Source organism: Echiichthys vipera, assembly GCF_963691815.1.
Source record: "Echiichthys vipera genome assembly, chromosome: 6".
In the NCBI taxonomy this organism is placed as follows: domain Eukaryota; kingdom Metazoa; phylum Chordata; class Actinopteri; order Perciformes; family Trachinidae; genus Echiichthys; species Echiichthys vipera.
Window position 1 is genome coordinate 18585734 of NC_139831.1, and position 17179 is coordinate 18602912.

The 17179-nt window shown below is 38.5% G+C and overlaps 2 protein-coding genes across 3 annotated transcripts; one reads left to right on the top strand and one right to left on the bottom strand.

Moving 5' to 3' along the window:
- Positions 1 to 523: 523 nt before the first annotated feature.
- LOC310947960 (septin-8-A-like) lies at positions 524 to 12094 on the bottom strand. Of its 2 annotated transcripts, none has more exons than XM_083914948.1 (10): positions 11945 to 12094; positions 8654 to 8768; positions 8308 to 8503; positions 7582 to 7768; positions 7333 to 7494; positions 5708 to 5804; positions 5326 to 5494; positions 3973 to 4105; positions 3664 to 3851; positions 524 to 1057 (listed from the first exon to the last, which is right to left on the bottom strand). In XM_083914948.1, exons 1-10 carry the CDS (start codon positions 11957 to 11959, stop codon positions 1003 to 1005), a joined length of 1317 nt encoding a protein of 438 aa, XP_083771074.1. In that variant the 5' UTR covers positions 11960 to 12094; the 3' UTR covers positions 524 to 1002. The 2 variants fall into 2 exon arrangements, with proteins under 2 accessions (XP_083771074.1, XP_083771075.1); XM_083914949.1 differs by lacking the exon at positions 524 to 1057 and adding an exon at positions 1627 to 2092.
- Positions 12095 to 14190: 2096 nt separating this feature from the next.
- On the top strand, positions 14191 to 15540 carry sowahab (sosondowah ankyrin repeat domain family member Ab; the record flags this gene model as incomplete). Its single annotated transcript, XM_083915422.1, has 1 exon — positions 14191 to 15540. The coding sequence occupies one exon, from the start codon at positions 14191 to 14193 to the stop codon at positions 15538 to 15540; it is 1350 nt and encodes a 449-aa protein (XP_083771548.1).
- Between the last annotated feature and the right edge of the window lie 1639 nt (positions 15541 to 17179).

A 17179-nucleotide genomic window follows, 5' to 3' on the forward strand; every position in this document is an offset into this window, starting at 1 on the left:
ACAGTGAAGCAGCAAAACTGACGCATTTCTTACCGACTAATACAATGTAGGCCTATAAAAATGTGCAATAGGAGAGGAGAATTACAGAGAAAACAACAAAACCATTTGTGAATCTTCTTAAAAACTGTGCTTAATTTCTTCAAAAAGTCATAGAAATTGCTTCCCTATTAAAAAGGTATTTTACACTGAGCAGTCACTTCTTTGTTTTTAAAGGCATCGGCCTACTGGCAGGTTTCTGGAACAGTCTGGATGGACCCTGCACCTGCTGAGACCACAGCTTACCACAAGCTCTTGTTTTCTGTCAACTTTTCTGAAGTGCAGTTATAGAGAGAACAGGGCACGTTTTCAATAAAGTAAGTCTTTATTACATCAGAATATACAAATCTGAAGGAGAGCCCACGCAGACCCCCCATATAGATCTACTGACATAAAGAGATTTAACCCTGAATTTATACACATCCAGGTTTTTGCACTTTAAAACTATGACACACTTTTAACTTTGACACAACATAAGGGCTGACATGTTAGCATGATAGGGCACCTTTTATAATGAGTAATGATAGTATAATATACTATTGTATAGATATAGATAGTATCTGTACTATGTAGTTTAAAGTGCTTATAAATCATAATATAATGTACAATCCGTACAACATTTAACAGCAATATCATGTCACTTTATATATAATTTTCACAGTGTAAATTGTCATCAGTCAAAAAACTACAAGCATAACATGACAGATGATTGAGGCTAGCACATTTAGTACAAAAACTGAGGTTTTGGCAATGGTTTTTTAATACTTTTAGGTATGAAGGTTAGGAGCCATGCAGAAACCATGCTACAGGGTGCTGCTGAGAGGAGAGTTTAGTAGACATGGGAGACTTCAGGCTGAATCACTTCCAGGGATCTTAAGTGCATTTCTACAAAATAGTTATTTCACATTGTAAAAAAGAATACACTTGATTGTTAGTCTGTGATCATTTGATGTGGTAGAAAGTCTTCTAATTCAAATTCCTTCCTGAGGTTAAGGAGCACGCAGATGGAAGACTAAAGAAGCTATGAAAAGGGAAGAAAAACCATGTCATTTATCGGAAAAAGCAACGTTACATATTCATTAAGGTCATTAGACGAACCCCAACATGACATGACTGCTAAAGTTGAATGAAAATGTTAACTTAGTTTAATAAGCATTTTGTTATCCGTCCCGTTTGCTGCCACTGAGAGAAGCAAACTTGAAACGGAAACTTGAATTAAACGCTGTTACAGAAAGACTGTAACAAATCAGAAAAACGGTTTGGTGCCTCATGATGACAACAATATGAAAATGCTTTCAATCAAACAAATGATTGATGTGATGTGTGAAGTCCCAGAGAGGTGATGAAGTTTAAGGTGGAAGGGGTTCAGCTGACCAACAGATGAACTGATGCACTATTTGGTTTTCATTGACATTATTTATTTGAGTATAAATTATAGCAACAAATTTGCTCATTTCCAGACTCATGTAAATTAAAATAATTATTTTCTTTATAATTCTGCATACCTAAAATGGTGTTAGACATTATCTTACCAAAAACTATCAACAATTTAAAAACAATTATCAATATTTTTATGTACATTATTAGAAATGCTGTCTTAAAAACCTTACCAGAGACCATTACACTTGTGCATAGTTGCATGTACAGTATAAAACATACAAACTCTCATTCTGTGTTAATACATGACATAACTCACAGCCATCAGTTCAATTCAGTCTGTAACTAAAAGTCTGCTGTTCTACAACAGGACATGACCATACATTCATGGCAGGAACATAAAACAGCACAAGCTACATGTTATGAAAACAGTCCATGGATTGCGTGTCTAGCCGAGTCAGCATTAGGGACTGATTAAATACACTGAGCAAAGCTACCTTTTCGATTCTTAAGTACACAGTGGCTTTATAGCCGTCACATTGTACTGACATATGTGCATAGTCACTGTGACGGTCCACACATACAGTGTCAGTAAGCAATATCAAACATGACAGCCTCTTTTCCCATGCTGATGGCAGACACATTCCTGGTTTCCCTGGATGTTTGATGCATAAATCAACTGAAAGGGGGGAAAGAAATGAGACAGAATATAGAAAAAGAAAGAAAATGAAGGTATTGATGAATGGTAGAAATCAAAGGAATAATATAAATTGATGAAATGGAAAACAACAACGTCTTGGTTGTAACATCTCTTCTGGCAGCTCTTTTGACATCTAAACCAGATTATTAATTCATTAATTAAAAACAATTTCCAAATCAGATTAAGAGCACATTCGTAGGTGGACTGAACTCAGATTAAAACTGAATTTGTAGGGATTTTTCTCAATCTGATCGCTCAAATTAAGAGTTTATACCGACTTTAAGGTCATACCAAAGACACATGACTCTGACACCATGTCTAGAGCACAGCCAACCAACCATGACTGTACCACCAAAAATGGTTGCGTACAAAAATATATTTTTTTCTGTCACTAATGCTGTCTGGGGAGACGGAGAAAAGGACTTCATCTTTCTGAATCAGGTAGTGTGAACAAGGCCTTGCTTTTAACATTTAACTTACCCGGTTTTATTTTCAACAAAGCTTTTTGTCTCTAATCTTCTTTTTTGTACTTCCCTCATCTTCATCTATATGACAAATCTAACACATCTAGTGACATGCTTGTGTGTAGGGGTGGGGGTGAAAATAGTAATAGAGTTTTAGATGTTTAAAGAAATTTAAAAGCTAATTTTTGACCCTCTCCAACTGGATAATGACATGTTATGGACGTAAACGTGTGCGTCATATTTACGTTCTAAACTAGGCCACTTCTTGAGTTTCAGTGAGGATGGCTGAGCGTGATTGAAACAATACGACTGTTTTTCTTTTCTCAATCCGACTGACTGCTTCTTTTCTTGTTGGTTCTTTGCAATACTTGGAAATACGTTGACAAAAATAACCTTGCAGTCAACATATCTCTATCATTTGTTAGTACTATTGTATTGATAAAAGATAATGGAATTAAATTAATTGGTTTATTTTAATTATGGATCATTACAAATATGCTATGTTTAAAAAAAGTAGTAAAAAAATGTACTAAGCTCTCATTAATAGAAGATTTGAGCGTACATAATTGATGCTGACATATAATGTTTCCACCTGCACAAATGATTACAGCTCTATGTGGGATGTCTGAGTATCATCCGCGTTGCACAGGGAGTGAGCATCGGTGAGACCAGTCCAATGTATGTGCCCCTGCCTGAGATACAGTCTGGCAGGTCAGCCCGCAGAGACATAATCATCAGGCTGTGTCATGCAAGCTGTGAGCCTTCCCACTATGTCTGGGCACACAGTGTCAGTCTGAATCTGTCCCTGAATGAGTTTCTGAGCCAACGTGGCTTCTGGGAAAATAACACTATCTCATTAATCACAATGTACGCCTTTCCCTCTGTCCGATCAACTCTACATAGATTGGCTTAGAGAATAAGTGTCTATGAATACAAAGCATGCAAGACATTTAACCCATAACCCTTAAATTGCCTGAAATATTTCAGTGTTATTGCTTTTCAGTAGCATTACAGACATCCATGGTGTACGAAAGGAACCACTTGAACAGCAATACAAATCAAATACATACAGAAAAGTAGACTTACTTCTTCTTGTCCTTGTCCTTCTTGAATGGTTGTGAGCAGCCTTGGAGTGCCTGTCCCATCAGTGTCTCAGCTGCAACCTTTCTTCTATTAAAGGCATTCATCTCCTCCTCCAGTTCTCGTCTCTTCTCCTCCAGATTCTTCTTTTCTTCCTGGTGCATCCGCTTGAGTTGCTCAAACCTCTCATGAAGCTAGGGATGATGATGATTATAATGATGATGTTGATGATGATGGGGAAGGATACAGTGTGAGACAAACCAAATATGGTATATTTTCAATGGCTACTTACTTTATGATCATGTCAATCCTCACCTCTTTTTCCTTTTCTTTCAGCTCTGCCTCTGTCTCCTTCACTTTGTTGACAAACATCTGTCTCATTTCTTCCTCTTTGCGCTGCAGATCCACAAGGAATTCCTTCCTCTTGGCTTCATATGTCTCCTGAAGGCTGAAGAGCAGAGTAAAAGCAGTGTTGTGATCAGTGTAATGTCTTATTGGGCAGGATTAGTTACCAGGAGCTGGTGGCTACCGCTGTTTATATGTTCACCGATATTAGTTGTTACATAAGTGTTTACCAGGTGGGGATTAATGCCCTAGTTATGATGTTCTGAATATTTACAAACAGCGACTGCCAGGCTTAACTTGAGCAATAAAACAAGCATGTTACCATGTCCCAATTAGATTGAGGAGCAAAGGACATCTGACCTGACCCTTCACACTCAAAATGCTGTTTAATAATAATGTAAACTGGGAACATATAAGTTACATATCACAAAACAAAACAATATACCTCACATTACATAAAATAAATAAAAATAAAGCTGTACATACATTTACAAAGGATTCCCAATTGGGTTAAATATATCACTTTTTCCCCAAAACTGTTATTTATTGTTAATAATAAATGATTGGTTTTAAAGGACAACACTACAGATGTTTTATTATTTAGACATTACTTAAGTCTTTACTTGCTAAGACATTATATTCCAAAAAATAATATTTATAAAATTATATTTCAGCATATTGAAATCCAAGTCGTCTGGGAGAAAATTAGACTTCTGCCCCTCCTCTTGGCTCTGTATTCAACTTTAGAAATTCTAGTGTTTTTTTGCTTTTTTTTGCTTTTTACCTACTGCGGCTTTAAGTTTAATGGATGCAACCCGATTTATTGAACTGCTAGTTTAAAATCAGCTATTAGTCACTAAGAACTTAAAAGGGACTTTACAAATAGATCAATAAATAGCCGGTTCAACCTAATCCTAAACTCCATCTGAGGTATAAAATCTAACATCCTGTGGCATTTCATGAACAAATGAACTAAAGTTACTGCAGTTTCTCCCCAGTATTATGGAGATGTACGTGGTTAATCTAGAGATTAATTTTTGAAGGCACGAGAAGCTTCAGATGAGTCAAAAAATAAACAAACACATCCATTAAACTAGAGTCTAAATAGACTGATAAAGTGTTACAGCTTCCTTAAGCTCCAATTGTTTTGTAAAAAGGAGAAAAGCTCATCCCAACCCAAATCATATAAACACATATTTTATTGTGCTGTTTATCAATTAGGTCAGCCAATTTTTACATCAAAAGAGAGAAGGGTATTTTGTTGTTAGTTTCACTGGAGTAAGTTTTCCAGACACATTATATGACCGCTACCCTTAATTTCACCTGAACGACTGGCTGTCCGGGTCCGTGTCCTTGAAGCCCATCTCTTCTAGCTTGCAGCGACGGTAGAGCTCATAGTGTCGAGCGTGTGTTTGCTCTCGGAGATCCTCCATGTTCACACGCAGCAGCATCTCCCTCAGCTTCACAAAATCACAATGATTTTCATTCTCCACTGAAGAAAAAAAAAGAAGCGTGGTTATTTGGTACTTACTGGAAATCCTAAATGAAAACTCAGTGTTTACTTCGCTCATGAAAACACAATTATCAAGTTGTGATATCTAATCTGAAAAACGAATAACAGCTTGGCAGCAGGAATGAGACTTAACAGCTGCTGCTGTTTGCGGGACTTTTAAGATGCTTGTTAAATCCATTCAGCCAGACTCACCCTGTACTGATCCCCAGGGATACAGCCTTGCTTTCACCATCTTATTTCCCACTTTAACGTCTTCTAAACTTCCAACCACGGCAAAGGGAAGATGAGTCTGTAACATAAAGTATTGATATTGTTACAATATGGTTAAAAATGATACTACTCTTGTCATTTCCAGGATTGCATTCCGCTAATTGCAATATATGTCTACAATGTATTCATATTGGGGCTCATATTGTACTACTTCAATGCTTCCTATTAAATGTCCTGCATCTTTAGAATCAACCAGAAAATGGAAGCATGATAATCAGACTGAGTTTAGTTTCACTTCATTATTCTAATACTAATATGCTACTACTCCTATACTAGTGATATTGTAGATATTAGTAGTGCTGAACGGTATCACCAAGCATTTGTATCATAGTATTTTTTATTTTTTTGCATCACTTATTATAGGTGCATAGTGGCTTATTCTACTGTCAGGAGTACATCAAATATAAAAACATGCTGTTTGGCAGAGTACATTTTTAGATGAACATAAAACAAATGATTTATGTGTAACACATTGCTGTGTGCCATGGCGTGTTACACTGTTAAAGAGAGCTAGTTGTGGGTTATTAATTGTTGTTTTAAAAGCATATGCAGTTAATGGGTTTCCCCTTTCAAAACACTCACAGCTCCCCAAACCCTAGCACTCTTTGCGGTGAAAAATATTGCATATGTTACAGCAGTATAACAACTTGGTCAACAAGACCACATTAAAGCCTGTTGAAATTGTTTAGAAACAAGCCCTAAAAACTCTTGACAAAAAGCCCTGAACGCACCATCACTGTAGCATCCGAAAGAAGTTTGATCTGCTGAGTAGGGAAACCGATATAAAATATTACTATTATATTATATAAAATAGTATGTATGCATACATACATACATCTTTGTATGCTAATGAATAAATGTGTAATAGCTATGTAGTACATTCAGTGCAATAAAACCTGCACGTACACGTCTGTATGTGCAAACATGTGCAGTAAGGTAATTTGCAATATATATCAACACTTTATAACCTTGTTCAATAGGGCGAAGTGCAATAACACAAGCCCTTTAATACTAGAGCACTTTAGCTCTTACGCACTTTAACACTCTACAACATTGACTGTTTTTGTGTTTATAGTACTCTTTTATTGTTACTTTTCTACTTTATTGTTTTGTTTCTTTTCTTATTGATTGATTGTGTTGTCATGTGTTTACCTTGTTTATTTAACATCAACCTGCCAAAGGGACTAAAGATAGAAATTAGCTTCTGGCTTCAATCTTGCATATTTACATATAAGTGTTTAACAATATGCACTGTCCCTATTTTAAATAGATAAATCTGAAATCTGAATCTGAGTTATTACAGCTATGTACCAATATGGCATAATATGAAAAATCCTCATCAAATGGGAAACTAAAACCCAAAGCCCAGCTCTATGTATATATTACTAATATTTCTATTCTATTTAAATTGCTTTGAGTGTTTTAATACCAACAGATGGGTGTAGGCGTAAGAATTCATTGGTCGAAAAAGTGAGAATGCGTATTATCCTGTAAAATACATACAGTATTGTATTATGTTTGTGCATCTGTGTGTTTCTAGGACTCACGTTCATGGAGGTGTTGATCTCTGCAACAGCTTCATCCTCTGTAGGGAACTGATAAATCTGCACTCCGTTACTGACCAGCTCACTCATAATCTTGATCTTTAATTTGTCCAGTTCACTCTTGGACACCGTGTCTGCCTTTGCAATAACGGGGATGATGTTCACCTGCAAGGGAAAACATAAAATGAGCGACAGACTGGGGAACAAGTAATATGAACCGCTGAAATACGCACTTCCAGATTTTGTGTTCACCTTGCTGTCCAGTTTCTTCATTGTGACGAGATCGAGGGATTTCAGGGAGTGTCCGGTGGGAGCGATGAAGTACAGGCAGATGTGGATTCTTGTGTCGTGGCAGTTAAACAAGGAGCGTTTTATTTTTAGCTCCTCCTCAAGATACCTTTCAAACTGGGCATCAATGTACTCAAGAATGGGTTTATAGCTGCACAGAAAGACATAAAACATGAGTCTTTTTATTGTATCCTTTACATCGCTTTCCTTCTTGTTTGAGAGACATGTTAGTATCCTAGTTACAAACTCTGCAACTACAGTAGGAATGCTTACTTTCTTTTTTTTTTTACCCCCGCGGTTGGAGCACTCAAATGTCTATTGAGACTGCATTAGTTCTATCAGTCATTCCCATATTCCCTTTCTTCCCTCCCAATTGACGTGCCAGAAACAGGGCAGACCTCTTTCTCTACTCCATATTTTGTTAACAGTGTTGGCGGCAGTACCAGGGCAAGAGGGGGAAATGATTGATAGCTGCTGCTGATCTAAACAGGAGAAATGTCTAAGAGTTTTTAAAGGTCAGTATCAAAACAGCAGTTAAAATTGATGTAACAGGTTTTCTATAAGATCTGAGTAATTTATATTATATATTTTTCTTCCTTTGTGCAGGGGAGTTTCTTCCATTTGCGATGCATCTTTTTCAATCTGGACAACACTTAAAGTCAAACCAACATCTACATGCATATATTCTACCTTTCTTCCTTGTTGATCTGGTCTCCAAACCCTACAGTGTGCACAAAGGTCAGCTTGAGTTTGACGTTGCTCTCCTGCAGATCGTAGGTTTGTGGGCGCAGCTGTACCTCACTCTGATAGTGGCTGGCTTCCTCATTTTCAAATGTCGTATTGAAAAGAGTGTTCATTAATGTCGACTTCCCTATCCCCGTTTCACCTTTAAAACAAAAAAAGAGAAAGTGACACGTGACTAAAAAAGATGAGGGAAAGACTAGGTGAGGCATTAACGCTACAAATTCCACATTGATGCATGTCACATTCACAGCACTAGCTCAGGACTGTGAACGCCTCCTGGGTTCAGACATACCTACGCAGAGGATGTTGAAGCAAAATCCCTGTGCGACTGATTTACTGACCAACTGATCTGGAAGACTGTCAAACCCCACATGCCCTCCGAGCTCCAGGTTTCGCTTTTCTTCATGCTGAGGTATTTGGAAACAGGCAGGACAAAGAATATATTAAAATAAAAAGACTTGCATATTTTATCATATTCACTTCACATCCATATCACTAAATATGCAAAGAAATGAAATAAATCTATAAAATGACACAGTTAGAAAAAGTCTTGCTGTCAGATCCAATCCCCACACTCTGCTTTCAGGCTTAAAAGCATTTTTTGAAAATGAGGTCATCTCTCTCTTCCACTTAACACACTGAATAGACCTATAAAATGGTCATATCAAAAACCTAATTTCCCCTTTTATATAAACGCAAAAACTGGATGGAAACTACCAGCGACAACATCATTTCAGTTGTGCAGCATACATTTCATATTTCACTGTCATTGTAAAACATTAGTATTTATGCCTTAGCCTAAGCTCAATGCATCAACAGTAATGGTTTGTGATTATAACTATGCTTATATTAAGGGCTAACACTAACTAATATTTTCATCATCACAGTTTTTTCTGCGCCCAAAGTGACCTCTTCATTTTGCTTGTTCTGCTCAACCAAATCCCAAATCCTTTTTTTGTGAGTTAATAATTAAGTAATGATAAATGACTAGTTTGTTGATAATCAAAATATTGGGGGTGTAAATCACAAGTTTCATCCCAATAAAATATTATATTGATTCTTTATTAATAACACAGTATTTTACTGATATTAAGTCTGCCATGATACGATATCGACTCAATTCAATCTAGGGGCCTGTGATCGGTATTAGACGATATCATAAGCCCATTTACGTTTATATCAACTCTTTTATTTGACGTTTTTATTAGAGATGTTCTGGTATCCTTTTTTCCCCTCCCCATACCGATTCTGATACTCGTGCTGTGGGTATCGTCCAATACCAAGTACAGATACCGATACAAGTCTGTTTAAAAAAAGAAAAAAGATCGGTTCGAGTCCCATGTGTGGACCCTAATTGAAGTGTGGACTCAGGCGGATTAATGCACAGGCTGACCTAGGCTGCAGCCTAGGGGCCCCAGGTGTGCAGGGGCCAGACTATTTGAGTTTGCTTTAATTTACCTCACTGGGAAAACAAACTTGCCTCCTGTTGGGGCGCTTAGAAACATTAAGAAAATAAGTCACTGGTTGGATAAAAAATGGGACACATTTACCCAATCTGCTGCCATCCTGTGGCCAGGTTGTGGCCAGAAAGGAAATGTGATAACAAAGCACGAAAAAGAGAATCACGCCTGAAAGAACAGCGGGACCAGATCTACTAAGAAAATCCTGAATTGACAGAATTCTTCAAGGTTGAGGACACTTGTAGCGGGGTGTTCTTCTGATAAAGCATGACTAATAATGTGGGGAGTCCAAACAAATAGCCTAGGGGGCCCCTGACAACCTTAATCCGCCCCTGAGTGTGGACTGGTGGCTGGAGAGGTGGCAGTTCATCTCCTGGGGATTGCCGAGGTGCTGTTGAGCAAGGCACCGAACCGATGGCAGCCCCCTCGGTCTGACATCTCTCCATTGATTCCATGTATATACTGTAAGTGCATGTGTGTGTATTTCGGGCCTGTGTGTGTGTAACATGAACAATATAATAACAGAGTGAAAAAATTGAATTTCCCCCTTAGGGGAAGAATAAAGGAATTCTTTCTTTCTTTCTTTAAAGAACCTTAAAAGAACCATGTCAGAGCTAACAAAGCTAACAAATAAATAGATTCCCATTTCTAATAAATTACGTGGTATCGAATCGTAACTGGACTTCGGTACTCGCCTACCGATGCCAGCATTTTCTGCAGTATCAGAGACATTTCTGATAGTGGTATCGGAATCTGAACAACTCTATTGATTACTGAGCTCTAGAGACGTTTATATGAGAAACAAACTATTATTTTTAGTAAAAAGAATAAACATAAAGTGGGAATTTCAAAAATAAAGGCGTATCTTAATATTTTAACTTTTCATCAATGCATCCATATTGGAGCTTGGATTATTGGAATGATATATACTGTAGATCCAGATCGATGTATCATTACAGCTACAAAATAGTTGCTCATAATTTTTTTGTTGATCAACCTATCAAATTGCAGGGTGTTTGGAGACTTGAGTCAAGCTAATAACAATAGGTTTAAACACACTGCACAGATTTCCCTACCTTCGTGATGTCTATACTTCCCATGTTTATAAATAGGACATTAAAACTAGATTAAGGCATTTTAATCTGTACATAATACAGAATATACAGTATTTGCCCTGGCTGCATGGAGGCTCTCTTCTATACCAGATACACCCTGGGATACTGGCATCTTGCAAAAGGCTCCACATGAGGATCAGGATGTGTTCAAATCACTCTCTTCACTCACACACACACACACACACACACACACACACACACACACACACACACACACACACACACACACACACACACACACACACACAAAGAGCTCTTTATCTAGATGTTGTTTCACAGGGTGGGAGGATATCCAAGCTGCTGGCTACCCTGGTACCCCTTACCCCCCTTCACAGTTACACAAACACACACACACACACACACACACACACACACATACAAACCTTAACTTAAACTATTTTCCAATGCAACTTGTAACAGGAGACTAAATACCAGGCACATACTGTAAATTACGATGACTCATTCAAACACGAATTACATGTTTGGCTAATACATATTTAATTTTTCGCTGAGCAATGTTCCGGAGCTACAGCTACCACTTGAGGAGGCTGCTACTTAATGTTTATCCTCTTAACGTGGTCTCCTCCTGCCCGCTGTCCTGCGCTTCATTCAACCGCCTGGTCCTGTCAATTCAGCACCCGTGTGCGGTTACACCTGTCCCAGTGTTGACATGCTGAACAGCCAAGTGTTGATGATGTTGTTTCACACAGTTGGATGCTAAAGTGCGCTTTTTTGTCTCCACAGATTGCGCACATGAAAGCACGGCGACGATGCGTCGTTTCTATGGAGTCATAGCTGAAAACCCGCAGCTTTATCCCCGATTCATTAGACAAAACAAGCTGCGATCACGCTGCCCTGAGCACATCTCATCCCCATCACCTTGCGCTCACATATATACCTGAATGCTGTGCTGGTTTGAGTCCTATTTCTACTCGGAACAACACCAAATCAAGTCACAGCAGGCCCAGCAAGGCAGTAGTTAATCATACTTACTGCGAAAACATCTACCTCATTGGCCGCCATCGTCAGAAGTGGCTGTGTGCAGGAATTATCCGTCCTCGGCCAGATCTGCTCCCCACATTAAACACGGACAGACTCGCACTGCTTTCAATATGCGTCACTTGGAGGCAACACCCCCTCGGTGCTGGAGGGCGACACTACAACAGCACCTCCAGCTTTTACTGTAAAGGAAGTCACCGTGCAGGCTCCTTCATTTGTTTGTTTTTTCTGTATTCATAAGAGAAATAGCATGGTTGCCATCTTCGGTTTAGATTTTCTTTACTTCTTTTATCTGAAACTGGATGAAGAGACACTGCCCGTGCCCCAGAGTTTTCACACAGCAAAGCATCAGTATAGACCTATTAAATCCAATAAATTAAATAAATTAAATAACAGTTCAATAGGATCCAAGTGCATTCAACATATACACGCTTGGGCACCAGTTGTCTCCTAGCAACGCAAAATCGATGACAAAGGAAACTGCAAGTAGACATATTTTACAATATTAGACTATATGCTTCTTTATATATCGCTCTCATACTTGTTTTTTTTTTTTTTAAACTATAGGCTATGTTTTACTTCACTATACATTTAATTTACAATTATGGAAAAAAGATTATTACTATTATTAGTATTATTATTTTACATATAAAACTATAAACAACATGTAAAATGTGCAGCTACCGAACATTCTATAACCTAAAGCTACAACAGGTAGAAATGAATGCATGAGTAATCATAATAATAATAATAACATAACAGAACCCTGTGGCAGGGGCCATTAGGCTATTTGAGTAGTATGAATATGCCCTGTTATTACATTTTGTGGCCAACATTTATGCTTCTACAGTATGAATGCAGAACTGAATAAAGTATTCATGTTTGGGGTGCTTAGCGTTAAATATACTGAACAACATGTTTTTTTCCACAATATTACCCAGATTTATCATCATTCACGTAAACATATCATTGTTGTATTGTTGTTTAAACAAGAGTTCACCCCAAAATCAAAATTGCATATTTTCCCTCTCACCTATTATAGTGCTAATAACCAATCAAGACCACGTTGGTGTGAGTGGTCAATGTTGGAGATATCAGCACAAATGACACTTGGTGTGGAGCTCAAAGTGCCAAAATACTTTTGCGTAACACAACAGCAAAGCCTCCTCCCAGAAACCATGAGCTGCTCATAGAAATATAAAACAGGTAAGAGGAAATGTGTTGTTTTTTTCTAGGGTCCCTGTGCCTTTAAATTTATTATAGGGCCTATTTCAATAAATCAATCGTATAGATTTATTCAAAGGTTTTTCAATTCAATTCAATTCAATTCTATTTTATTTATATTGTCGAATCATAACAAAAGTTATCTCAGGACACTTTACTGAGTAGGTATAGACCACACTCTATGACTTATTTATGATTTACATAGACCCAACAATTCCTCTGTAGAGTACGGTGGCAACAAAAACCTTCCCTATCACAGGCAGGAACGTCAGACAGACCCAGCTCTGTGGAGGACGGACATCTGTCTGCACCGGTTGGGGAGGAAGAAAAGAAGAGAGAAAGAGAGAAAAGACGGACAGATGGACAGAGAGAGACAAACAGACACACTTCCAGAGATGCAAGCAAAGCCTAACAGTAACTATAATAATATTTATAGTAATGTGAATATGACGTATATGTTAAGACAGTTAATACAACAGAATAGTAGAAACAAGCACAGCTAAGGTGACAGAATATGAAAATGATAATAATTAATTATTTTCTCCTCCTTGGGGAAGATTTTTAAATTTGGGGAGCTATTCAAAGGGATTCAACATTATATTTGTAAAGTTTTATCATAGGAGGATATCCATTTAAGTGACACACTATTGATTAAATATATAGGGGGAAAACAAGACTTTAAAAGTAAGTTAAAAAAGTAAGTTGCTGTATTAAATCAACGCAAACATAAAAATATAGTTCTTCTCTATAGTTACACAACATTTCAGATTTTTTTACATGATCACTTTAAATATACAAATAATAGTTCAACTCGCCTGTGTTGTTATGTTTCTGCAGCTTTGATATAATGATCGAGCAGCTCGACCTTTTAAGGGAAGAGCCGTAACAACAAACAATGATTTGGCGAAGCGCCGGAAGCAGCAGGTTGGTGGAGGACAACAGAGGGGAGCACGGACAGGCACGGGATTATCCTCGGGCTTCACCTCAGCTATCTGCTCTTTACATGCACACTCGGACCCCTTCAGGACAACATGGCTCTGACCCAAGAATCGCTGTTGTCTTTTTTACTGGAGCACGGAGGCAAAGTGAGGAACTCGGAGCTGCTGAACAACTTCAGGAGTCAAATCAGCTGCAGCGATCCCGCGGAAAAGCAGCACAATAGGGACCTTTTCAAGAAGCTGGTGAACAGCGTCGCCGTGGTGAAGCAGATCGACGAGGTGAAGTTTGTGGTGGTGAAGAAAAGGTATCAGGACTTTGTGAAGGAGGCGGTGTCGCATGATGCCTCGCAGAAAACGCAGATGGATGACAGTTCCCCGAGCCCAAACACGAGCTTTTCATACACACCTCCTCCTCATCGAGCCGAGTCAGCCCGGAGGATTTACTCTGACATTGAGAACAATAATGTGTGCTATCCCTCAAACATGAATGGCAACTATTGCAGTGACGCCAAACACGCGTCTGTGGGGAGTTTGCAGGAAAAGAGGCCGTTATCCAGAAGCATTAGTGCGGATGCGACCACTGTAAAAGTCCTGAATATCACCGGAGATCAGGGGAACAGGGCGAGGAAATCTGGAGCCGTGTTCGCTGTCATTGCAGTAAAATCCCCTCCGAGAGGATCTGCTCCAGCAACACAGGATGGATTACATCCCCGAGTGCATCCGCATACAGTTTGGGACAAACAATCTAAACCATCCGTGCCAACTCTGAATCCTAACTTTGCAGCCTGTAAGAAGGGTGCACTAAGTGAATCCCAGTTTTGGAAAAACAGACAGAGAGAGGACATGCAACCCCCAGGCTTCCCCCTGGTGAGGCCCCAGAACAAGAGAGATGATGCAAAGTACTCAGAGTCTGTGCCTTTGGACCCATTAGCTCACGAGTGGTTGGTAAAGTGTGCCACTGGACTGTGGGGACAAATCCACGGTTTGCTGCTGCAAGACACACAGTTAGCACAGAAGAAAGACTTCATGTCAGGTTTCACAGCACTGCACTGGGCTGCCAAGGACGGCAACAGCGAGATGGTACACACGCTTGTGGATATCTCCATGAAAAGAGGCACTTGTGTTAACATCAACAGCAAAGCACACGGAGGATACACGCCTTTACACATCGCAGCCATGCACGGCCACACTGAAGTAATGGTTTTGCTTGTGCAAAGTTATGGGGCCAATGTAAACGAGAGAGATAATGATGGAAAGAAGGCTTTCCACTATCTGTGTAAAGGCGTGTCAGCTGAGGTCAGAGCACTTATGGGAGGACTGCAGCAGAGCAAGTACAGAGAGAAAACAGAGGATGAAGAAAACAGAGAGCACCCCAAAGGCTTCAACACAATTAGTAAACTTTTCCAGCCTCACATAGGGAAGAAACAAAAAGCTAATGTCTAAGTTTGGCCGCCTCATGGTTTGTGAGAATCACAGGAATCACAAAGAAGCTGAGGTGGAAATTATTAAAATCCTAATAGATAATACTGTCTTAGTTCGTATATTATTTTAATATAAAACAACGTAAACCACTGCTTATCCTTTAGATCACTTAAAGTCTATTACTTGATTACAAATGTAAGTAGCCTACTTATTGCAACTCTCTTGTACAGTGTATTTCTGCTGGATGTGCTATTTATGAATGGTATTTATAATTGAATTGTATTTTTTGCTATAGTTCAATATCATGTTTTAACAACGTCTATGTTATTTTGAACCCATTTAGTTTATTTTTCTAACTAATAACACAATCAGTGATATTCACATGTATTTGTGTAACATATCTTTAAAAGTTACCTTAGATTTTGTGACTTCAAAATATGAGCAAAAACAGACCACACCTGGGAAACAGTTGCTATCAACACTGGTGTGAAACACGTCATTGATGCAGAATGCTTATTGCTTTCGTGCACAGCAGATTGTGTACTTATGATATTCTGATCATCAAAATTGATGTTATTCAAAGCAAATAAGAGAATAAAGAGAAGATAGAATAAAATAGTGGTTGGTTTTAACATTTTTAAAAAGCTTCAGTAAAAGAAAAGGGGACCTTTGTGGGGGTCAGTTATGCAAAGCAGGCAACCAGACGGGGTGGTGGAATGTCTCCTTTATCAATCTCTTTGTGAACTTGAGCGGTAATGGAGGAGAAAGGCCTCCCTTTGTGGGACCACATGGACATTCCTGTGGACTGATAAAACATGATTTTTCTCAACTGCAAAAATGAAGCCAAAGATTAAACCGTATAGGGTGGAGCTGAATTCAAATTGGAATTAAATAAATCTTAAGTGGAAATCTAACAGTCTCTTCAAAAAATTGCCATGTTGTCATGAATGAATGAATTACATTTGCCCAGATCAGACCTGCTTGAAATCAGTGATCTGATTTAAACCATGTGTCCTAAACTGACCCAGAGACGATGACATGAAACGAGTTGGAGCTCAAACAATGAAGCCATAAGCAAAACTGTGCCAGAACAATGTCCTTTGTCTCTGGAAAAGAAGCTGTTTGCATAATAATCACGACAAAGGACGGCTGCACGCACAGCAACTATTCAACATTGTAGACTTCCTTCTTTGCGAGGACATTGAAATATCATAAAAGTAACTTCATACAGAAAAGCTTCATACAGTATGTCTCTTCTTTAATAGTTCAGACACAATTTGCATCATCAAATACTGTCTAACAATACTGCAGCGTGGCCCAGGTCTTGTATCATTTGCTGTAGTTTTTTTTGTTACAGCTACTTCAAAATAGTATAATATGCAGATTAGTATACATTTTAATACTACAATATGATGTGGAACTGACACAGCTGCAACAAATTTAAAGCCCAGCCAGTGGCCCCTAGGCTACAGTCTGTGTTGGATGACACAAACATCATAATTTTTCTTTTCTTTTTTAACCTTGCATGCAGCGGAGCAAAAATGTTAAACTTGTCCTATGGGTGGTATTACAGGAAAAATATACAACAAATCAATCAACAATAAATCATGCATAGTAAATGTTATCCAACTCTATCATGACAGCCACTGCACAAACATCT